Raw genomic sequence first — 20,850 nt, forward strand, 5'->3', positions numbered from 1 at the left:
AGAAAAGACAAATACAAAAGGACGGCTGACAGCGCCGCCTCCTGATCTGACCGCTCAGGTGGTGTCTTGTCCCTTCACCTTTACGTTGTTCAGCGTTTCCACGGAAAGCGGGGAGTACCGGGGGCTTCAGGGCCGCACTCTTGTGCCACTGCTTCTTTGCTAACATTAGCACCAAAAGGAACATAAATAGTCTCCAAAAAAAACAAACAAACAAACAAAGAAACACGCAGGGGTCTCCGCGGCAGCAGCTACACGTCCAGGATCTCCTCGGCCGTGCCGCCGCATCGGAGCCGGTACCGGCCGGTCCGCCAGCTGATGGTGGGATCCCAAAGCGCCGACAGGAAGATCTGCACCGCCATGGACTCGCGGATGAACCACGCCACGGCAAAGTCCAGCTTGGAGAAGCTCGGCGGCCCGCCCTGCCCGCCCGTCAAAACACGATGAATGACAAATAGCTTCGGCGAGGCGGACTCATTGGGCACGCACCTGAACTCCGGTCAGTTGGACGTAGTCGGCGATGAACCACGCCAAACAATGACACATGAAGAACACCATCATGTCCCATCTACACAAGTGGACACAAACAACATTTGGCGCAAAGAATGACCAGCGGAGTGCGACAGAGCGCTGGCTCGGTCTGGCGGCCGGCAGACAAAACCTGAAAAGGTGATGCGCGGCCCAGCCAATAATGAGGCTGGCCAGGAAGCACTCGGAGACGGGTTCCAGCACGGTGCCCGGAAGCATGTTGATGCGCAGCTTGGTCCACCTGCCATGGACCAAGGGAGCAAGTTAGAGCGCCTGCGCATGGTCATGATGCTCACAGCGTTCACCTGATCAAGCGTGACTGGAACTGGCCGATGGAGTAGGAGCCCGAATTCTGCAAGGCCACCTGCGTCGCCATGGAGAACTTCCAGCCTCTGCGCAAGACCAATCGGGCCGGGGCCCCGCCCGCGAGCGCCGCGTTAACTTGTGTAGCGGACACGCACCCGATTGCAACGCAAAACGCTGAACAGCGTTGCTGCTGGAGATGCCGGCCTGCGTACATTCTCCTTTTGAGTGCGTGCGTGTGTAGAAGAGTGTGAGTGAGCGGGGGCGTACGTGTGTGTGTGTGTGTGTGTGTGTGTGTGTGCGTGAGACAGAAAGCCAGTCAGTGTGGTAGTGCATGGAAAAAAGACCCCGAGCGTGTGAGCGTACCTGTCGGCGATGGCCTTGGCCATGAAGTAATCTTCAGCGATGTACTGCGCAAAAGCCACCAGTCCGCCGGCCTGGTCCAGGACGTCCTTGCGCATCAGACACGACATTCCCGTCACGCACTTGATGCCCATCACGTTGGCCGAAATGTACGAGCGAGGGTGCGACGTCCCGAAGTAGACCTGCCGACCAGTTTGCCTCTCGTTAGGCGATCTCGGGCCGCTCCGCTAGTCATCCTCATGGGAGTTAGCGCGGTGCTGATGCGCCTTCTCAAGCTAACTGGGCGTCCCGGTGGCGAGCCTCACCTGCTCCAGCGTGGCGGCGAAGCCCTGGCGGTCTGCGACATAAGGCAGGCCGTGCACCAGGCCCACCTTCTCGGTCATCTGATTGGTCAGATCGGTCAGGGTGTCTGCTTTCACTGCAGTCACACACAGTTAGCATCGGCGTTAGCACGGGGCCGCCGCTCAGACGGCCGGCGCAGGGTCAAGGTGGCGGCGGACGACCTCGGATGCCGCTGTCGCAGATCCACACCAGGCCGTACTTGGCGCCCTCGTAGCCTGGCATCAGGTTGTTGATCTTGGGGTTGATGCCCACTTTCTTGCCCCCTGCCAGAGACAGGCGCTGGCTCAGGTCCGCATTTGGGCCAAAATGGAGACTTAGTTGGCCCAGTTAGACGGCCTCAAATTGCTCAGTATCGAGGGCCTGGAAGGGCCGCCCATTAAGACGCAGGCCGCAGACAGAGCGGGCCGCAGACAGGCAAGAGAGCGTTTCAATGTGAGGGCGTCGCAAGTGGTTACCGATGAAGAGGCGAGCGTCCACGTTGGGATATTTGCCCAGCAGCTTCTTGCATACGTCCACGGCGGGGTCGTCCTGGTCCTGAACACACATCAGCACCTCGTACTGCACGCACACGCGCAAGATTACAACACGCACGTACGCGCACACACACGGTTCCAGAGGTTGGGGGGTGGGACAGCTACCTTGGGGTAGTCCATGGTGAAGAAGGTCTCCAGGTTGGAGATGAGGTTAGCGTCCACACCCTTGAGCGGCTTGAGCAGGGACACGCCCGCCGGCGGCTGAACCTCCGGCCTCTTCTTGTGCAGACGCAGGCGCCTGACAACAGACGGACGGACGGACGGGTCAGAGGTCGTTTGGAGGACGGCAAAGGCCTGTCTACGTATCCATTGGTCTGCCTGCCGATTGGTTTCAAAGAATTTGTAAAAAGATCATGTGAAAAGCCACAGTTCCGTTGTTTTGAGAGTGAGTGAGCCAGCGAGCGAGCGATGAATGGATGACAAAGCCAAAAGTCACTTGCCCCCCTCGCACCACACAAAATGGGTACAAGATGTTTACTAATAAATGTACCTGCCTGCCGTTTGGCTATTCAATGTAGCTTCACGTCTCAACGCGGTTCGGTCGGGCTACCCTACTTTGGAGTAGTACTTCACGCTTTATAGAAAGTAAGCAAAGCATTTAGGTCGGCTTCAGCAACCCCGATGTCCAAAATATTCACTCGGTATTCACTCGAGAGAGGATGAAAACAAAATCTCCGTCGGCCGGCGCTGACCGACCGGCTAGCTACCCTACGCCCAGCCCCAAACATGACGACACTTTTTTTTTTTTTTAATGTCCGTTTTATCCAATAACCAAAATGAAAACACAAGGTCGGAGCACTTCCAGCCAGAGCAGCGGGATTTAAGTTAGCTAGCGGTGACGGCCGGTCGGCCGGCCCGCGGTGGGCTGGGCTTGGCTAAGCTAACATAGAGTAAGCTAACGTAAGCCAGGCTAGGCTAGGCTAGGCTAGGCTAGGCTAGGCTAAGGTAAGCGAAGGCAGAGCGTGGCGAACTCACACGTAAATGATGGACATGAAGTGCATGAGCCACAGCACGAGGAACAGCAGCAAGCCGAACACGGCAAGGCCCTGCATGGCGATCTCCGCCAGACCCATGGTGATACGCAGAAGGCGGGGAGGGAGGCACGCCGGACGGGCGTGTGGATGGACGGCCGGGCCAGCCGGCCGCCGGGAGCAGGAGGAGGGAAACGAGGAGTGGGGTCCCGCCCCGGGCAAAGGTGCGCCGAGCGAGCGCAGCTGGAGACTGAGGTCAAAGATTCGGCCGACAGATCCAGTCTTGAAATCCACTCGACACCAACCGGCCAGTCCGGAGATCCGAGAAGGAAGGAAGGAAGACAGACGAGACGCCGACTCCGTCCGCCGGGGACCGCTCTCAGTCCCACCGCGCGCGGCCGAGCCGAAGCCGCTTGACAGTCAGCAGATCCGCAGTTGATCAGCTGACCTGCGTGGGCGGGGAGGGGGCGGTGGCGGAGTTGATGAGCGTTTCCGGTCAGGGTCAACCCGCAACCCGGCTGAGCGAGCGTCACGTCTCGTGACGTCACGCTGCCACCTTCGTCCTCGCCCGCCGGAAACAAACAAACAAAAAAACGAAAGAAAGAAAGAAAATAACAAAACGGAAGCTTGGCGGGGAGGACGAAGAACAGCTCTCGCCTTTCGTGATTTCACTTTACTCTCGCGATGACTGGCCGACTGGCTGGCTGTCGTCTGCGACTCAATGGGATTTGACAAACAGCTGCACATGGACACAGGGGGCGGCGACTGGTCACAGGACAATGTCACAATCGGTCTGACAACGGACTTATGTGGACAAACAAGTGATTGGCCGCCAGAATGATAAGTTTGCCTTCTTTATTGATCCGTGGGTGTGGAAGCGGTGTGGCTGCCGTGGCAACTGGCCCAGGCACACTCAGCGTTTTCCTTCCAGCTGCTCCCGCGATCCTCGTACACTTCCTGCCGAGCGGGCGAGAGGTGAGCTCGGGTGAGCTCGGGTGACCAGACGGGTCGAGCTGGCCGGCCGGCCAACCAGCAGGCAGAGCCATCCTGACCTTCTTCCACACGGGCACGTTGGCCTTCAGGCCGTCCAGCAGGTTAGCGAGGGCCTGCTGGCCTTGCCGGCGGTGCGGAGACGAGACGGCCGCCACCACGCTGGCCTCTCCCACAGCCACCCACCTGAGGGAGGAAGAAGCGGAGCAGAGCAGAGCGCCGGGTTAAGAGCGGAGCGTTCACGGAGGCCCGGGGTTGCGGCGTTGGTGCGACCCGAGGCGATGGTGCACGCAGATGTGCACGAGGTCGGGCCAACGCGCCCGCAGGCGCTGGCACAGCTCGGCCAGCTCCGACCGGACCATGGCCTCGTACGCCTCGTACTCCAGACCGATCACCTTCCCGCCGTCCGACCGGTCCTGGCGCGTGGTACCTGCGACGAGGGACGCCGCATCTTATTCCGGGCCTCGGCAGAGAGCAAGCGATGGCACCAGTACCTACGAAGAGAGAAATGGCGCCGCAGGAGGCGCTGGCGACGGCTGCCACCACATTGTCGACGGACAGCCGATGGCGGCTCAGCTGGAAGATGTCCCGCGCCTCCTCTGCTGCTGCCGCCGCCGCCGCCGCCGCCTTGCCAGGGAAGACGGCAGATGAGAGGAAGGAGACAATTAGGGTGCCACTGTTACCACGCTTAGCTTATGGACTATGATTGTGGCGGCAAACGTTAGTCAGATAGCATTGTTGCGGACGTGCCCTCTGTGAGGAGGGGAAGGGAGGCGGCGCTCAGAGGCTCTTACGATGGTGTCCATGTTCATTGTCAGCAACGTTGCGACGCAAAGACAACGAGTGTCCTTACGCCATGTTAGCATGTTGCGATTCTTATTGCGCAATGAAGGGAAGAAGCTCACGATGGGCGGCGATGGGCTGCTCATCCTCCGCTCAGCGGCGGCACCACGGCGATCTCGTCTCCGTCTCGCAGCGTCAGCGGCTCCCGGTCGTCGACGGCGACGTAGTGATGGCGCACGGCTAACACAACGTGCCCCTGCAAGGCCCGCAACCTGTACGCGCGCAAATCAGACGCATGAGGCCCCCGTTCCGTTCGGCTCCGCTCGGCCCGGCTCCAACCTGGGGTGTTGTCCTAGCAAGCGAGTCCAAAGGTCCCGACTGCTGATTGGCGTGTTCACTTGTAGGGGCTCCTCACGCAGGCCGCTGAGCTCGGCGCTCTCAGCAAAGTACAAGACGCACACCTAGAGCACGCGCACTTGGTCACACACTTGGTCTCCAATGCAAGCACAACTGCCAGCCGGGCAATCGGAATGATTGGCATCTCTTTCAGATATGGCTTCCATTGGGCCATGGCAATCATTTGCCACAATATTTGAAAAGAATAGACGAAATTGTGCAAAACTCTTCCTTTAAGTCGCCGTTTCCTAAACGATGACTTTCACAACATTTCTAGAGAAATGCCCCGAACAGGGCCAAGCCAGCCCGCCCGCCAGCCATCGGTCACCATGCGGTCTTAGGAGAACCATGGCGGTGACGCCCGATACCTTGCATACATTTCTTGCTCATTATAGACATTAACGTCACCCGCGCGCAGATCTCGCGCTTATCTCGTGGACGCTCACGCCACGTTATCTTGAGCTGAAGTCAGCCAATGTTCCTTTTTTTTGCGACATGAAGAAGTGCTCAAAATACGCGACCTTGTTCGGAGTTTCGGCTCCTGGTTTGTTCGGCTAGCATCAGAATGCAGTCGAAAGACAAGAGAAGACTCTTTTGGCCTATTTTAAACGCGTCGCTGGCGGCAATCAGAAACTCACGCGCGCAGTCATGGAGAGGAAATGCGCGTCCGGTCATCTGGGGACTCCGGGAGGGATAAAAACTGATTGATTTCAAAACACAAGAGTTTTCTTTCTGGAAGAAGTAGGTCTAGTGACGTCACGACAGTCTGCGTTTCTATTGGCTTGCGCGATTTCTTCCACGACGCTTATTTGGCTGCTATTTGGCGCAACACCACCCCCTGCTGTTCAAACGAAGAACAACCCCAACTAGGCGCAGCACAGTCAACCCCCGCATATTGGCGATTTGGGACGCGCGGATTCGTCACACCGCATTTCCCCCCGTCCCCGTTGATTCGGGAAACCAGTACTCATTGTTGCCGCCCCCCCCCCCCCCCCCTTTAAATCGCCAACCCCCTCCACAAATAGCAGTGGTCGACCACACAGTTTTGTATTGACTCGTGACTGGTCCAGTTCATTCTTTGTCAAAATGTGCTCTGAACTTAAGATCGACCGACAACCAGTCCATTTCTATTTCTTGGTCTGCACCTGGTCCCAATCTTTTCTTCAATCTGATGGAGATTTCTGAGAGAAGCAAGTTAGCGAGTTTGAGACCACTGGAGCAAACTTTAATCATTCCAAAAATATACACGTTTCACGTTTCACTTTAACAACTTTTACACAGGAGGTGCGCTCACACGTCCAAACCCTGAGCAGTCAGGAAGTCTTCCAGCGCGCTCAGTCTCTGCACCAGCATCACGTCCAGGTCCGACTGGTCGTCGACGCTGCGCCCCGCGCGGTACTGACGCCGTACGATGCGTTTTCTGGGCACCGCGACGGGAAGTCCAACACCTGCAAACAAAATTGATGCGGCAGGTTGCGACAGGTTGCGGCAGGTTGCGGCAGATTGCGCTACCTTGCGCACGTTTCCTCTTCCTGGGTTGAGTGAAGTCCGGGAAGAGGAGGAGCCTGCGCCGCCTCTGCTGGCCAATGAGGAGCAAGGCGCCGTCCTTCTCCCGAGGCTCCTCAAAGATGGTCTCCAGAGTCCTGCAGAGTAGAGAAGGTGGCAGCGTGGGAATGGCGGCCCTCCCTCGCCGCTTTACCTACCTGTTGTTGGCGGGACATTTGTAGTTCTTGTTGGTGTAAATCTCCTCTACGCTGAACTCCTTCTTATTCAACCTCAAAGGCAGACAAAAGGCCAGCGTGAGGCCTGCGTCGTCCCCGGCGGCGTAGGCGACCTTCTCGCTCACCTTTTGACCTTGGGCAGGCCCATGGGCGTGAGCGGGATCTCTCGCGGCGCCGCTCGGCGGATCCGGATCCGCGAGACGCGTCCGGCTTTCTGACGAGAGACGTAGACGTCAACCTGCGCTGCTCTTTTGCTTTCAAACACTCGCCAAAGTGACTGTTGCCATTGGTGGTAGGACAACGCCAACAAAATGAAATGGACAAAACACTAGCAAAAATCCCAAAGTGTGAGGAGAAGTTGGGCAGCTGGACATTACAGATGCGCACTGCCACACCTGCTTGCAGCCACTTGCCGACTGGGCGACCGGGAGCGGAGGCGACGCGACCGCCTCGGCGCAAGGAGGAAGAGGCGGGGCGAGGAGGCGCTTCCGGTAATTGGCTCTTCTGTCTGCTTCTGGCGCCCTGCGGTCACGTCACATGGCGTGATGAGACCAAAGGTTGCAAATGAAGACCAAAAGATATTTGTACCGACCTGAGGTCAGCTTCTTGGATGTAACTGCCAACAAAAGAAAAAGAAAAGCGCCCGTGAAGGCGGCGAACACAACCAATCAATCAACCGACCAACCAACCGACCGACCGACCGACCGACCAACCGACCAACCAACCAACCAACCATGCAACCAACCAACCAGTGATCGACGGCGAGACTGGGAGGGGCCGTCCAGTCGCTCAGGGGTCGCCAGAGATTCCAGTGGGTCCCGCCCCCGAGCGTCGCCAGAGCCGCCGCAGACAGACGTAGCAGGGAGGCGGCCGAGCAGGGCAACAGAGGGGGCGGCGGCGTCGAGCCGGAAGAGCGGCGGCAGGCCGGCCATCGGCCGCTGGCGGATCGCAGCAAGTCAAAAGGACAGAAGCTGCGAGGACCCAAGCGTTGCATTCAGCCTTTCATTTCAGCCATATGGGTCCAAAAGTGTGGCCAGCTCCCATTCCCACCTGTAACCGTTGCGGCCCAAAACCAGGCTGACACCCTTGAGCGATTGGCCATCTTGCTCCGGACTTCTGGGCCCCAAGTTGAGGAGCGTGAGGGTGGCCCGGTCAGGAGCTCCGTCTCCCGCCAGGCAGACGGCCAACCGGCCTACGAACCTCCCGAGACGGTCCCGGTCCCCCTCTCCTCCTCTGTGGCTCCTCCTCCTCTTGATGCCCCTCCCCTCCAGTCGGCTCTCGCCCTCCCTGGGACAAAGGGGCGAGCTCTCCGGGGCGACGGAAGAGGACAGCGGCCTGGGGAATGGTGCCGGCCCTAAAGACAAGGAGAAGAAGAAAAGGCGCAAACGCCAAAGCATGGATTCCCAACACAACCACGGTAATGCGGCGGGCACCGACCGCTATGGCACCATCCCGACCCGCTCGATTGCTTCGACGGGGCCCTCTGGAAGCATTACCTCTGCGACAGTCAACTCGCGGCACGGCGCGTCTCTCGGGGCTCTTCCTCCGGCCGCCGCCAGCCGTTCGCTCCAAAGCGTCCACTCGCCGGGCCAACGACGCCAGCGCCCCTCGCAGGAGACGCCGCACTTCCATCCTGTGGGTGGCCAGGAGGCGGGGCAACAGCGCCGCGCAAGGACAGCTGGGCCGAGGGCCGGGTTGCCGCCGCTGACGACCCCGAGGAGCGACTGCAAGAGCCCACGCAATTTTCATTCAATCGACGTTGGTCAATTGGTCTACAGGCGACACGCGCACGAGCGCGTTTTGCATTCAGTCACAGGCAGGTCTCGTCCCGCATGCGCACGTTCTCTAAGACCGGTGGGCAGAAATCGTCTACAAATGGATGCAATCAGCGCACGAGTGTGTTCATTTCACGTACTCTTGTCTAATCAATCAAAGCAATGTTGTGAGCTTCTACAGGCAAAAGCTCTTTTGAGACTGTTGACGAGTGTGCGACTGTTTCTGCCACGCGGACTCAAAACGTTCTCATTTTGGCTCACACACTTACGCGCTTGCGGGGCTCCGTAGACATTCTTGTCAGCTGATGGGGGTGGAGGAGGCGTCACTCCCGGCGGGGTAAGGGCCAGCATGACTACAGGCAATAGAGAGGGGGTTGGGGGTTTAAACCGGTGACGTCATATTTGACGCGAAACATGGCGTAGACTTCTCGCGAGACCTGGGCCCCGCTCAACTCAATCCGAGTAGCACTGAAACTAACATGGTTCAGAAGCATGTGCTCAAAGCGTTTTTGTTCCTTATTAACGCATTATAAACAAGGCAGGAGCGGGTGAACGCGCGCGCGCGTCGCGCGAGAAGCTGCGGCTGTCTCACTCCCATTTGCATTTGACAAAGCTCGAAGAAAATGTACCTTTTTCGATCCTGGCAGCTCAGCAAACTCCCCGAATTGTCTCGAATGTCATTTGAAGACGGCCGGGGGTAGCAAAGAGTCAAGTGGAAAAGGATTTTTTTCCACGAAAATGGATGAGTCCAGCGAAGCGGCGTTGAGCTTTTCCCAAACAACGACCACTTCCGAATGTATTTCGAAATAAAAGATTTAACCAACATGGATTCTGCCACAAACAATAGCACAGTGACCACGGGCAATCACATATTGTTGAGTAAGTGTAATAGTTCTGTAAATAAACGAGCAAATTTCACCATAAGTGCATTTAAAACCCGTGCGTGTTTTGTCTCGGAAGTCGTTTCCATTAGGTTTGTTCTGCCGGGTGCACGCATGCGCAAGAGGCGGGGGGGGGGGGGGGGGTCACCTCGAGTTTGCTCCGCTTAGCTTCTTCTTCTTTTTGGATTGTCCGGCGGTTGGCCATCTAACAGGGCATTACCGCCACCTACTGTTCCAGATACTGGGTCTCTTCTTTAACTGCGACATGGTTTCATTTTAATACCGTCGGTTGCAACACTAAATACATTTAAATCTTGACGTCAAAGTGTTGCGCGAACGTTTCATAGCGTTGGGACAAAAAAACGAGCATTTTATAATGTAACAAACCTATCATGATAGGGGGACTTGGCAGTCCCAGGATACACGACAAAAGTGTTGAGCTAAAACGTTGACTTTTATTCTTGCGTTATGTCGCCAAAAACATTTAAATTAATAAGTTAGGCGTTACAGTGTTTGTCAGTGAAAACATCCACAGCGTCCACACGAACGGAATCGTCTCAAGGGAACGGCGTCTTCTTTTGGGGTTGGGTGGGCATGCGGGAAGACGAGCTAAGCGCTACACATCCTAAGTGGTAGAAAAAGATGACAGCCTGATTGAGCTTTCTGATACGGAGGGAGGGGCCTTTCATACCGACGTGACAATATAGGAGCCATGTTCGCCGCCGCCGCCGCCGCCAGCACAGCCTCCTTCGCCACCCTTGGGCTCCCGCTTTTTGGTGACGGGGGTAGGGATAAGCGAGGGCCTGGCAGGTGCAGGTGCGCTGGATGTGGCAGCAGAGGGTGGTGTGGAGGCAACCGAGTCAGGGTTGCTCTTCCTGGGACTGGGCGTGTAGTTAAAGGGGCTGACCCTGGCGGCCACGGCGCCACTGCGCTGCTGCTGCTGCTGCTGAAGGCGCTGCTGAAGGCGCTCCGGTGCCGCCGCCGGCTTGTCGTCCAAGCTGTCGCAGCTGCGCCGTAAGTTCAGGTTGGTGGAGGAGGTGGACAAGGAGGAGGAGGAGGAGGAGGGGATTTTGGAAGGGACAAGGCCTGGAATGACAGGCGGGGCATTGGGAGAGCGCGCCGAGCACGAGGACGCCGAACGCGGGTTGTTGACCGGACAATCTTCCAGGCGTACCCACACTTCCTCCGAGTCGGCGGCCGGGCCGGCGGGGTCCGAGGCTTCCCCTGCGCCGGCGCTCTTGGCCCGCTGCCACGTTCCTGTGGATCGGACACCAGGCTCCTCCTCGCTTCGGGCCTTCTCGCTCGACTCGGACGAGGCAGAGAGGACCGAAGAGGAACTTCCGGTTCGCTTCCAGGTGCCCACGCGAGGCAACGAGCTCGAATGTTTGCTCTGGCGCTTCCAGGTTCCCGTACGACCTAAGTGCGATGACGACTCGGGCGCGCTGTCCTGGGGACGTGACGGACTCTCCGATTGCGAGCGGACGGCATCCTGTCTGCGAGACGTGGCGGCGGCGGCGGACTCTTCCAGCTTCCTCTTGAGCGTGGGACTGGGCACCTCCTTGATGAACGTGGACTGGCGGACGAGGGCGGGTTTCTCCACTTCCGCCTTCTCCTTCTTTGAGACATTGTTGCGGCCGACCTGACTGGCCGCGGCGCCGGGTTTAGCGGTGGCGGCGGCAGGCGACGCTGTGCGCGGCAGCTGCGATGGTCTCCCTCCTCTATGAGAGGAACGCGACGGCGTGGAATCCCGAGACGAGTCGCCGCTCCCTGGCGCCTTGGCGGCCGCTCTGGGTTTGCTCCTCCCCCGACCCGCCAGGTCGGCCCTGGGCTTGCCGGTGATGGGGCTCCGATAAACCTTCTTGCCACCCCTCACCGCCGCCTTCGGCTGGTCTTCTTGGCCCTTCTTTTTGTCCTCGGCAGACGGTTTGACCACCCTGGCGCCCGGCTTGGACTCGGCCTGCCGGTCGGGGGCGCTGCTGGCGGGCGGCGGCAGGCGGAACGGCGAACCCACCGATTTGAGGGAGAGCACAGAATCGGAGTCGGATGAGCCTTGGCGGGATGGCGATGAGGCGGCGGCGTTGAGGCTGCTGACGACAGAGTTGGCACCTTCTTGAATGGCTTTCCAGTCGAAGGACTCAGAGTCCGGGGAGGCGGGGCTCTGCGGTACATCCAAGGGCTCCTCCTCAGCCAGCATACGTTCCTCCGCTTTGGGCGCAGGGAGCAGCGTGGCAGGGGCACTGGCGGCGGCGGCACTCTTCTTCTTCTTCTTGGGCATGGCCGAGCTGATGCACTCCTGCAGGAGGTCGTCTTCAGAATCAATGCTGAGCGAGCTGAGCGAGGAGTTCCTGGAGAAGCAGACGGGCGTGTCCTCCACGTGGAAGGCTTTGGGCGTGTAGGCGCACAGGCGCGGCGGCGCTTTAACAGGCACCTGCGCGGGCTCTGCGCTGCCGCCCAGCTGCTCATTCAGCCGCTGCGGCCGCCGGGGGGCCGCAAACTCATTGTTGTTGTTCTCCTGGTCGATGTCGCTCAGCGAACTGAGAGAAGAGTTCCTGGAGAAGCAGACGGGCGTGTCCTCCATGGCAAACTTCTGCTTTTCATCCGAGGCGGGCGGGTTGGCGCCGCCGGCTTTACTCGGAGGGAAGGCAGCCGCAGCCGCCGCCGCCGCCACCTTTTTGTCCCGCTCGCGCCGTTTGCGGACCTCATCCCGTTTGCCGTCCTCGTCCCGCTTCCGTTCTTCGTCCTTCTCGTCGTCGTCAAAATCGAGCGAGCTCAGCGAGTCGTTGCGGGAGAAGCAGCAGGGCGTGCCCTCGATGGGGGTGTAGCGATGCGGCGAGTCGAAAGCGAAGCCCGGCTTGACTTTAGCCGCCCGCTGGGTGGGCTTGACTGGCGAGGTCGGCTTTAGCGGCGCGGCGGCCGACGAGGGACGTCCTGTGGGGTTCTTGTGCTGCTGGGGAATGAAAAGGGGCGGGGCCGGAGGGGCCGGCTCGCCGCCGCCGGAGGATGCTCGAACGGGCTTCCTGGGTTTGGCTTTGGGCATGGCGGCGCTGATGCACTCGGCGAGAATGTCGTCACCGTTGTCGCCCTCTGGAAGTCCGGCGCGGTGTGCTTGCGAGGAGGAGGAGGAGGGGGGCGCAGCGGCGGGATTGGCCTCCTCGTTGGGCGGCGAGTCGATGGTGAGGTCGCTGAGCGACGTCGCGGTGGAAAAGTTGAGCGGCGTTCCCTCCACACAGTAGACACGGGGAACCTCCTCGCTTGGCGGCTCCTTCTTCTGCGAGGGGAGGAGCTTGTAGACCGGGAGCTGGGTGCCTTTGCCTTGCTGTTGCTGCTTCTTTGGTTTCCGTGACGACTTGGGCATGGCCATGATGATGCACGCCTCCAGGATCTGAGTGTCGTCGTCGTCGTCGTCATCGTCGTCGTCGGACTCTTGGAGCACCCGCTGAGATGCCGCTTCCTCCTTGCCCGGGACCCGGCCGCCGTTCTGGCTTTGGTCCCGGCCGCCGTCCCGCTTCACGTCGGCTGTGATGAAGGGCTCGTCCATACTGAGCGCGCTCAGACTGGAAGCATAGGAGAAGCCGTGCGGCGTGCTCTCGGTAGCAAAGTGCAGCAGGACATCGGCGGCGCTCTCCTCCGCCTCCTTCTTGGCGGCCTTCTGCTCCCCTGCAGTCATGGCGGAAGGCGGCGGCAGCGTCTGCGGCGGCGGCAGCGTCTGCGGCGGGGGCGGCGTCTTTGCGCGGCTGGGGGGCATGGTTTGGCCGGGACTGTCGGGCAGGTCGCTGGGGCTGACCACGCCGCTGGGCATGCCGCTGCACGGCTCGCTGGAGCGCACGGAGCTGGCGATGGACGAAGTGGAGAAGCTGTCCAGCGAGCTGACCGACGTGCAGCGACTGAACATGAGCGGCGTTTCCTGAGCGTACTGCTGTTCCGGCGGACTCTTTGGGGTGCGGGCGCCCAACGCCGGTTGATGCTGGTGGGCATGGTGGTGGTGATGGTGGGGGTGGTGGGCGCGCCGTCCTCGCGCCGCCGCCGGAGCGGAGACAACGGCCGTCTGGCTCTCCACTTCTTTGCGCTGCCGCTGCTCGTCCCCGGCCGCTCGCCTCTTCCTGGCCGCGTCGGCGTCCTCCTCCTCTTCCTCGGGCGACAACGACGACAGCGAGCTTCCGCCAGAGAAGCAAATGGGCGTGTCCTCAACGCAGTAGGTCTGCGTCGACTCTTGATGACCCTTGGGCTGCAGGTGAGGCGGGGGGCACGGTGCAGAGGGGGCGCTATCGGGGGCCGGGGCGTCTACAAGCTGGAAGGGAGGCTTGCGTGAAACTTCGCCGCCGCCGCCGTATTTCAGGCTGTAGTCGATGGGCTGCTCGGGCGCGCCGGGGTCGCCGCTGCCATAGCGGGAGGCCGGCGGGACGGCGTAGCGGGCGGGCTGCGCCGGCGGCGCCCGAGCGTTGGCGCCGTCGCTCCTGATCCTCGTGGCGCCGGCCTGCTCGTCGCGCCGGTCCGTCTCGGTCCTGCCGCGGTGGCTGGGACTCTGCCTTCCGGAATTGAGCTGCTCGTCCGAGTACTTGAGGCTGTAGTTGATGGGCGTGTCCACCTCGGCACCGTCGTCGTCCGCCATATGGTTGACGCTGCGAATCTTGTGAGCCAGGTCGGCCGGGTACTTCCTGTAGACGCAGCACCTGCCGGCGGCGCCGCCGCTGTCGTCCGAGGAGTAGAGCGGTTCCGAGGACGGTTTGGTTTTGCCGCGGTTGCCGTAGCCGTCGGCGCTGGTTACGCTGTTGATGCTGTCGCTGGACGCTCGCACGCTGGCGGCGAAGACGGGCCGCGCGTACGCCGCCGACTCGTCCGCGCTGGGCTTGGAGCCGTCGGCATTCTTTGGACTGGACAGAACCGGCGTGTTGGCGTAGGAGCGGGTGGCGTTGGCTGCTCCGCCGGCACCGCCGCCGCAGTCGCGCGCCTTCCCGTGCGCCTTCCCGTGCGCCGCCTTGGGGCTGAGGTTGTCGATGTTGTCAAAGGTCTCGGAGAGCTGCTGAGCGTCCAGCTCCTTGAAGAGCGCCTTCTGCTTGCGAGCGTGCAGCGAAGGCGCCCCGGCGCCCGGCGAAAGCACACTGGCGTCCTTGTAACGAGCCGGCCGGTTGGCCATCAGGTTTCGCAGGGCGGCGGCGCTGCCCATGGCGATCATCTTGTGGCGGGAATGGATGAGGTTGCGCAGCATTCCCACGGCACCCAGCTCCCACAGGGCCTCCTGATCCTTGGCGTCGCGCGCCGAAAGGTTCCACAGGGTTCCGCAGGCGTTGGAGACGATGGTCAGGCTGTGCGATTTGAGGTGCTGCAGCAACGTGGGAAGGCAGCCGTGCTCCCGCAGGATGCGTCTGCGAGCAGATACATCCATCCATCGATCTATAGGGTCAGCCGGCGGCGGGCTGAGACAACTCACCTGTACGCCTCGTTGGTGGCAATGAGGCTAGAGACGTTCCTCAGGATGCCGCCTCCGCTCTCGATGATGGCCAAGGTGTTGGTGTGACTGCGGTGCGTCAACGTCCCCACCAGGAAGGCCAGCGCGCCGTCCACCGAGCAGATGTCGGCCTTGTTCTCCGTGCAGTGCGCCGACAGGTTCCAGAGCGCGCTCAGGACCGACTTGAGCGTGGACTCCTGCCCGGGCGGATGGGTCGGTCGGTCGGTGGGTTGGTAGGACGCACGCACGCACGCACGCACGCGGCTGGTGGCCAGCACCATGACTCACCTTCTGGACGTCCAGGGCGCAGCCCACCAGCGCCCGCACACTGCCCACCTCGCGCAGCGTCTGCTTGCTGTTGACGTCCGCTCGCCACGACAAGTTCCTCAGCACGCTGGCCATCACCTGCTGCAGGTCTTCACTCTCAGACTTGAGCTGCTTGACCATGGCGCGCATGCAGCCCTTCATGGAGCACAGCGTGGCCTGGAGGGCACAAAGGGCGAGGGACTCCAGATGACTCAAGACGCCAGTGGCGAACTGAGCTACGGGCGCGGCGCAGCACGGCGCAGCACGGCGCAGCGCGGCTGCCCGACCTTATTGGCCACGTCTCCAAAGGTCAGGTTGGTGAGCGACATTCCGGCGTAGCGGCGCAGCGTGACGCTGTAGTGGTCTCTGCTCAGGTCCAACATTTCGCAGTCCACCTGCAGCAGCTCGGCCACCGCCTGCAGGCCACCTGAGTGTCATCGCACACACGTTAGCTAGCGCTGCGCTGCGCTGCGCTGCGCTGCGCTGCGGGATTTCTCATGACACTGCAGCTAGCACTTATTTCTACTTTTCAGTCATTGGCTAATTGCGGCCCGCCTTGCCCAACTTGAGACCTTCCACCCTCCCTAATCACATTCATCTTTACGGGGACTTTTACTCGCTCACCAAGCTCGTTCATGGCGTGCCGATGCTCCTCGTCGAAAGAGAGTTTCATGAGGACGCAGACGGCGGGACAGATCTGATGGTCGACGGGCGAGGGCACTGCCGCGCACGGTGAGGAACGGCAGATGAGACGGGGTGATGGCGGCGGCGGCGGCGGCCAGCTGCTCGCTCACTCACTCACCGGGGTTGTCCTCCTGCTCCGCGCCCCTCTCGTGGTTCTCCTGCCAGCTCCAGCAGGCCTCGCAGTAATGGCGCACCTGCTCCAGCAGGTGGAGCACGCGGATCTCCCGCCGGCCCCGCTTGTCGTCCGGCTGACTGTGCACAATGTTGTGCAGCGCGGCCGAGGCACGGGCGCGGGCCTCCTTGCTGCCACGCGAGTTACCTAGGCAACAAAAGGAGAGGGCCGGCGGCTCAGGAGGCGGCTGCCGGCGGCGGCTGCCAGCGCCTGCGGGCGGCGGAGCAACTTGTGGCCGCCGCTACCTAGCAACAGCGAGTCCTTGTCATTGCCGTGCAGCAGTTGGATGAGCAGCGGCAGGCAGCCCGACTGTCGCATGGCGATGCAGGAGTCCTGCGAGCTGGACATGGCCAGCAGCGTGCGGGACATGTCGTCCTTGTCGTGCGTTCCCAGCATGGACAGAAGGCTGTACACCATCTCCACCTGCGGGGGGACACACGTTGTCAGCCTTGGCGGCGGCGGGCGGGCAGGCGGGCCAGGAGCTGGCTCACTTTTGTTCCCAGGTGGCTGGTGATTCGCCGGGGCACAGAGTAGGCCGTCTCGTTGGCCGGCTCACGCTCCGATCGAGAGGCAGCGGTCTGCGGACCGACGGCCAACACGTCAACACTAGCTCGGAACGTACCGTTTGCAAGTCAGCCTCTTTTGAACTGACCTGGGAGACCACCAGAGCGCCGCCGCCTTCGTTGGAACCACGGGTGTCTTCTACCTGCACACGCACACACAAATGCACAAACACACACACACACACACACACACACACACACACACACACACACAGCGGCGGCAGCAGATCAACTGCAGATGAGCAACTGCAGATGAGCAACTTCGGAGCCAAGACACAAGCTGAGCACCTGCGGTCGAGCGCCTAGCTTGCCGATGTCCTTCTCGATCTGGTGGATGCGAGCAGCGCGAGCCTGCAAGCGCGCGCGCAGGGGCGGGCACACGTTGAGGGCCGGCCAAACAAGGCACACAAGAGGAGGCGAGCGACACACCTCGGCTCGCTTCTCCATCTCCTGACGGGACCCCAGCTGCTCTTCCATGGCGGCGTGGATCTGGCGAGCCTCAAACTCCAGCTGACGACGACTCATGTCCGTCTGCAGCGTGAACTGGAAACATAGCAACGTACGTCGTGAAGATGGGCCGGTGGCTTTTTGGGGGCAGTCGGGCGAGCGGGCGGGCGGGCAGGCCGGCCGGCCGGCCAGCAAGCCAGCCGCCTCAATCCAATTTGAAAGGGGCCGCTTACATTTTCACTGAGAGGCAAACTGTCAATCCTCTCGGTCAGATTGAGAAGTTGAGCGTAGTACCAGCCTTTCTCCTTCTCCTCCTTCTCCAGCTCGGCCAATAGGAGAGCTCTGCAGAGCAAGCGGCCGCAGCCAATCAGAGAGAATTGCTGAAGCGCTGGCCGACCGCTGCCCACCTCTCCTTCTCCAGCTCCTCCAGGCAGCGCTCGTGGTGGCCGCCGTCTCTGGACGCCGACGGCCCTCTCCGCGCCGCCGCCACGCCGGACGGCGCCGGAGGCCTCGGCCTGGCTTTGAAGCCGCCGGGGTCCAAGCTCATATCTGGGCAAACACAAAGGCGAGGACATTTGCTGACCGCGTGCGTCTCCTGCCAGAAGAGGCCTCTTTGGCCACGTGGCTTGACGGCGCTGCGACCCTTCTCTTGCTGCGGCCGCAGATTGTCGAGAGAGAAAATGTGCCACTTTCAAGGGTGCTTTGCGTGCCTGCCTGCCTGCGTGGCTGCCTGCCTGCGTGGCTGCCTGCCTGCGTGGCTGCCTGCCTGCGTGGCTGCCTGCCTGCGTGGCTGCCTGCCTGCGTGGCGGCCTGCCTGCGTGGCTGCCTGCCTTCCTGCCGGCGTGCGTGCGCACCATTCACCTTTCAGCCTGACCACAAGCTCCAGCTGGGATCCCGGCGCCTCCTCCGAGTCGTCTTCCACGCTGCCCTGAAGCTGCTTCAGCGCTTCCTGGTTCACAGAAAGACCATTTGCCGTCAGAGCCAAGTTGGGACCCCACGCGCTTGCGACACCGACCCGGGGGCGGGGCCGATCGCTGACCGATTAGCAAACGCTTACAGAGCACCCGCCCCGGTCAAGTGGCAACATAGGCTTTCTTTTTCCATTTGAGACTTTGGAAGGGTGATGGCTAGGAACACCCTGGTGGAGGCGGGCCCCGCCCCGCCCCGCCCCGCCCGGCGGCGACACGTACCTTCATGTTAGACGCCTCAGTCTCCAGTTTGGTGAGGTGGTTGGAGTTGTCCTGCAGCTCCTGTCGTAGGTTGGAGTTCTCCATCTTCAGCACCTCCACCTGCCTCAGCAGCTGGTCGTACGACGCCCCTGCCGACATCTTGTCCCGCTGGCCTCTGACCTAACCCGCAATGACATCATCAAGAACAAGACGGCAAAGAGCGCTCGGCTGAGAGGCGGCCGCCGTGACGAGCGCGTCGTGGCGTCCGTCGGCAATTCTGCCAGCACGCAATGGCGACGACGGGCGCACGTTCTCTGGGAGCGTGCACGTGACACCGAGGTCGTCAGGGCGGCACCTGCATCCGACATTTGTCCACTTGAGCGTATGCGCGCAGCAAAGAGCCCGGGGCGCAAGGAACGACGGGGCCGCAAAGAGGAGCGACGACGTGAACTATGGCTGCCGGCGTTTCAGCGCGCCCGACAAGGTGGCAGCAGTCTTCACATCCGAATCACGAGCATCCATTTTAGATCGCTTTGGACGACGACTGCATCAAAAGAGGCAACTCGCGTCCTCCGTCTCCTCCTGGTTGTCATTGGCGGTCAGCCATTTTCTCTCCCTCCATCTACCCCCCCCCTCTGTGCTGGCTTAGTGAGGCTCGCACAACACCGACAGAGCGGAGACAATGACGGGAGGCTGAACCCCCCGCCACCCCCCACCCCCTTGATATCTGCCATCGCCCTCCCCCAAGCCCCCTCTTCTCACATCCTGCCGGCAAAGCTCGACTTGGAACAAAGCGCAAGCCGAAGCAGATGTCGGGCACGAGAAGGCGAATAAAGAGAGAAAATGGCAGCTCACCCCATCGCTGTCGCCTCCATCGGCTCCTCCGCCGCGTCTGACACAAGCGTCAGCCGGGCCCAGCGTCAGCCAATCGGGAGCCGCGCTCGCCCGGAGGAGGGAGGGAGAGGAAAGGAGGGAGAGGAAGGGAGGGAGGGGGCGAGCGAGCCAGCGAGGGAGGGAGGGCGGGCGGTTGGGAGGAAGTGAGAGGGATGCCCTCCACCCCATCGCGCGCCCTCCCACCATGCTTTGCGAGTGACAAGTCAAAGATGGTGAAAAGGGATGACGGCGAGCCCCGCTATTGGTCTGATGACGGTTATAATTTGCTTTGGAACAAGCGTGGCGGTTACACCAAGAAGCATCTCCCTCCCACAAACAACTCTGTAGTCAATCACAAAAAGGTGCAGGTTTGCAGACTATGCTGCAAAAACAATCCAGACAGTGACTTCTGATGGAGCAAGCCCATCGCTTCCTTCCGAGTACAAATTGTGGACACATGCATGCATGACTGCATGTTGTGGGCTTGCGGCCGTGTTGCTTGGTGGCCCAACGCAAACAGTTGGTCGTTGACAGCTCACTGCCGCTCCCCCGACTAGATCGAATCGAAAAGACGACAATGCCTTGATTGTCAACAGCTATACAACCAAATTGGGACTTCTGCACACACATAAGCTGACACGAAGCAAATCCTAGGCAATACAATCACTTAAGTCACGACAACACCATCCTCCCTCCACACTTTCCTCGGCAAAACCTCCGCCAGGAAAAACTTGACAATGAGAAACCTTGAGCCGTGCTAGCACTAGGATGAGAGAGAGAGAGAGAGAGAGAGAGAGAGAGAGAGAGAGAGAGAGAGAGAGAGAGAGAGAGAGACTCCACTGTATTTTGGAGCAATAAACAACAAGAGGAGGAGCGCCAGAAGCATTAGCAGACGGGCTACTAGCTGCCCGCTGCGAGCGACAAGCAGCGCATCACGCCGTCGAAAAGCGTCTTCAGCGTGCGCATCCCTACACAAGTGTGACACAGTGCATTTGGTGCGCGCAACTATGCTAATGCTAAACGACGTCAAGATCGGCGAAGCTAAGCTAAGCCAAGGCAAGCTAAGCTAAGAGCATGCTGCTTGTTCTTACCTTGTGTGCTGCCGAAAAAGCATCAAAGTGCGGTTCGCGCTAGGCACGTCAACGTCAAGTTTAGCGACGACAGGTCAATGTGTGAACGGAAGGCGCCCGGAGCGGCGGCGGCTACATGCCACGCCGGCATTCAAACGCTGCGCTAGTCCAACTTTTCGCCCAACTTTTCACTTTTCGACTCGGCTACTCGGGCCGCCATCTTGTTTCTGAGCTCGCTCACTCGCTCGCACGCCAAGACTGTGCTAACCGATCCTCGATCAAATCGATAGTCGCAAGGATTCCGAACAGCTACTATCGACCCGTTACAATTATTTCAGATTTCTCATGCGTTCTGCGAGCAATCGTTTTTAGTACATGTTTATAAGTGTCTGCATGTGCTTCACTACTTATTATTGTGTACAGTGGCTTGAACTTACCTGCAGGCCAAGTAGCTGCAAGCAGAGTATGCAATTGTTCCTCTCTGATTGGCAGAACAAGGCCAGTGGAAAGCAAAGCAGGCAAGTTAAAATAGCCTTT

The 20,850-nt window shown here is 60.4% G+C and overlaps 5 protein-coding genes across 10 annotated transcripts; all 5 read right to left on the minus strand.

Annotated features, from left to right (window-relative positions):
- Window positions 1–107: 107 nt before the first annotated feature.
- On the minus strand, window positions 108–3,556 carry ugcg (UDP-glucose ceramide glucosyltransferase). Of its 3 annotated transcripts, none has more exons than XM_088392107.1 (10): window positions 3,042–3,556; window positions 2,172–2,304; window positions 1,989–2,091; window positions 1,695–1,796; window positions 1,497–1,609; window positions 1,195–1,373; window positions 831–917; window positions 659–766; window positions 487–565; window positions 108–419 (listed from the first exon to the last, which is right to left on the minus strand). In XM_088392107.1, the coding sequence occupies exons 1-10, from the start codon at window positions 3,137–3,139 to the stop codon at window positions 249–251; spliced, it is 1,173 nt and encodes a 390-aa protein (XP_088248233.1). In that variant the 5' UTR covers window positions 3,140–3,556; the 3' UTR covers window positions 108–248. The 3 variants fall into 3 exon arrangements, with proteins under 3 accessions (XP_088248233.1, XP_088248234.1, XP_088248235.1); XM_088392108.1 differs by having other exon boundaries at window positions 2,172–2,384; XM_088392109.1 differs by lacking the exon at window positions 3,042–3,556 and adding an exon at window positions 2,557–2,863.
- A 322-nt stretch (window positions 3,557–3,878) lies between these two features.
- mocs2 (molybdenum cofactor synthesis 2) lies at window positions 3,879–5,066 on the minus strand. Of its 2 annotated transcripts, none has more exons than XM_088392144.1 (5): window positions 4,933–5,066; window positions 4,522–4,654; window positions 4,301–4,457; window positions 4,090–4,213; window positions 3,879–3,994 (listed from the first exon to the last, which is right to left on the minus strand). In XM_088392144.1, exons 1-5 carry the CDS (start codon window positions 4,954–4,956, stop codon window positions 3,893–3,895), a joined length of 540 nt encoding a protein of 179 aa, XP_088248270.1. In that variant the 5' UTR covers window positions 4,957–5,066; the 3' UTR covers window positions 3,879–3,892. The 2 variants fall into 2 exon arrangements, with proteins under 2 accessions (XP_088248270.1, XP_088248271.1); XM_088392145.1 differs by having other exon boundaries at window positions 4,522–4,650; window positions 4,932–5,061.
- On the minus strand, window positions 4,935–6,001 carry LOC148389167 (molybdopterin synthase sulfur carrier subunit). The gene is made up of 3 exons (XM_088392152.1): window positions 5,845–6,001; window positions 5,150–5,271; window positions 4,935–5,082 (listed from the first exon to the last, which is right to left on the minus strand). The coding sequence occupies exons 1-3, from the start codon at window positions 5,854–5,856 to the stop codon at window positions 4,953–4,955; spliced, it is 264 nt and encodes an 87-aa protein (XP_088248278.1). The 5' UTR covers window positions 5,857–6,001; the 3' UTR covers window positions 4,935–4,952.
- A 408-nt stretch (window positions 6,002–6,409) lies between these two features.
- On the minus strand, window positions 6,410–9,702 carry LOC148389168 (protein PRR14L). Of its 2 annotated transcripts, none has more exons than XM_088392095.1 (11): window positions 9,332–9,702; window positions 8,972–9,055; window positions 8,424–8,651; window positions 7,978–8,281; window positions 7,677–7,898; window positions 7,520–7,543; window positions 7,323–7,449; window positions 7,053–7,141; window positions 6,910–6,981; window positions 6,719–6,849; window positions 6,410–6,654 (listed from the first exon to the last, which is right to left on the minus strand). In XM_088392095.1, exons 2-11 carry the CDS (start codon window positions 9,051–9,053, stop codon window positions 6,497–6,499), a joined length of 1,437 nt encoding a protein of 478 aa, XP_088248221.1. In that variant the 5' UTR covers window positions 9,054–9,055; window positions 9,332–9,702; the 3' UTR covers window positions 6,410–6,496. The 2 variants fall into 2 exon arrangements, with proteins under 2 accessions (XP_088248221.1, XP_088248220.1); XM_088392094.1 differs by having other exon boundaries at window positions 7,305–7,449.
- Window positions 9,703–10,018: 316 nt separating this feature from the next.
- On the minus strand, window positions 10,019–20,571 carry apc (APC regulator of WNT signaling pathway). Of its 2 annotated transcripts, none has more exons than XM_088392063.1 (16): window positions 20,335–20,571; window positions 18,392–18,550; window positions 18,063–18,150; window positions 17,609–17,750; window positions 17,435–17,543; window positions 17,184–17,297; window positions 17,043–17,105; window positions 16,844–16,897; window positions 16,683–16,769; window positions 16,437–16,614; window positions 16,138–16,338; window positions 15,960–16,055; window positions 15,623–15,762; window positions 15,318–15,512; window positions 15,012–15,226; window positions 10,019–14,946 (listed from the first exon to the last, which is right to left on the minus strand). In XM_088392063.1, exons 2-16 carry the CDS (start codon window positions 18,527–18,529, stop codon window positions 10,269–10,271), a joined length of 6,498 nt encoding a protein of 2,165 aa, XP_088248189.1. In that variant the 5' UTR covers window positions 18,530–18,550; window positions 20,335–20,571; the 3' UTR covers window positions 10,019–10,268. The 2 variants fall into 2 exon arrangements, with proteins under 2 accessions (XP_088248189.1, XP_088248188.1); XM_088392062.1 differs by lacking the exon at window positions 20,335–20,571 and adding an exon at window positions 19,226–19,382.
- Window positions 20,572–20,850: the final 279 nt, after the last annotated feature.

Source organism: Syngnathus floridae, chromosome 12, assembly GCF_059516105.1.
Source record: "Syngnathus floridae isolate MCC-2025c chromosome 12, RoL_Sflo_1.0, whole genome shotgun sequence".
NCBI classification, from domain to species: Eukaryota; Metazoa; Chordata; class Actinopteri; order Syngnathiformes; family Syngnathidae; genus Syngnathus; species Syngnathus floridae.

Coding starts and splice junctions, on each gene's coding strand:
- mocs2 (XM_088392144.1), bottom strand. CDS start 4,956: ATGAGCAGCCCATCGCCGCCCATC. Junction 4,655..4,932: donor GCAGCCCATCGCCGCCCATC/GTGAGCTTCTTC, acceptor TTCCCTGGCAAG/GCGGCGGCGGCGGCGGCGGC. Junction 3,995..4,089: donor ACGTGCCCGTGTGGAAGAAG/GTCAGGATGGCT, acceptor CCCGCTCGGCAG/GAAGTGTACGAGGATCGCGG.
- ugcg (XM_088392107.1), bottom strand. CDS start 3,139: ATGGGTCTGGCGGAGATCGCCATGCAGGGCCTTGCCGTGTTCGGCTTG. Junction 1,374..1,496: donor TCGCCGCCACGCTGGAGCAG/GTGAGGCTCGCC, acceptor ACTGGTCGGCAG/GTCTACTTCGGGACGTCGCA. Junction 767..830: donor TTCCAGTCACGCTTGATCAG/GTGAACGCTGTG, acceptor GGTCCATGGCAG/GTGGACCAAGCTGCGCATCA.
- LOC148389167 (XM_088392152.1), bottom strand. Junction 5,083..5,149: donor TTGCTAGGACAACACCCCAG/GTTGGAGCCGGG, acceptor GCGCGCGTACAG/GTTGCGGGCCTTGCAGGGGC.
- LOC148389168 (XM_088392094.1), bottom strand. CDS start 9,053: ATGCTGGCCCTTACCCCGCCGGGAGTGACGCCTCCTCCACCCCCATCA. Junction 8,282..8,423: donor GCGAGTTGACTGTCGCAGAG/GTAATGCTTCCA, acceptor CCTTGTCTTTAG/GGCCGGCACCATTCCCCAGG. Junction 6,655..6,718: donor GAAGAGGAAACGTGCGCAAG/GTAGCGCAATCT, acceptor TTTTGTTTGCAG/GTGTTGGACTTCCCGTCGCG.
- apc (XM_088392063.1), bottom strand. CDS start 18,529: ATGTCGGCAGGGGCGTCGTACGACCAGCTGCTGAGGCAGGTGGAGGTG. Junction 16,898..17,042: donor AGCTAGGCGCTCGACCGCAG/GTGCTCAGCTTG, acceptor GTGCGTGTGCAG/GTAGAAGACACCCGTGGTTC. Junction 14,947..15,011: donor GCCACCAACGAGGCGTACAG/GTGAGTTGTCTC, acceptor ATCTGCTCGCAG/ACGCATCCTGCGGGAGCACG.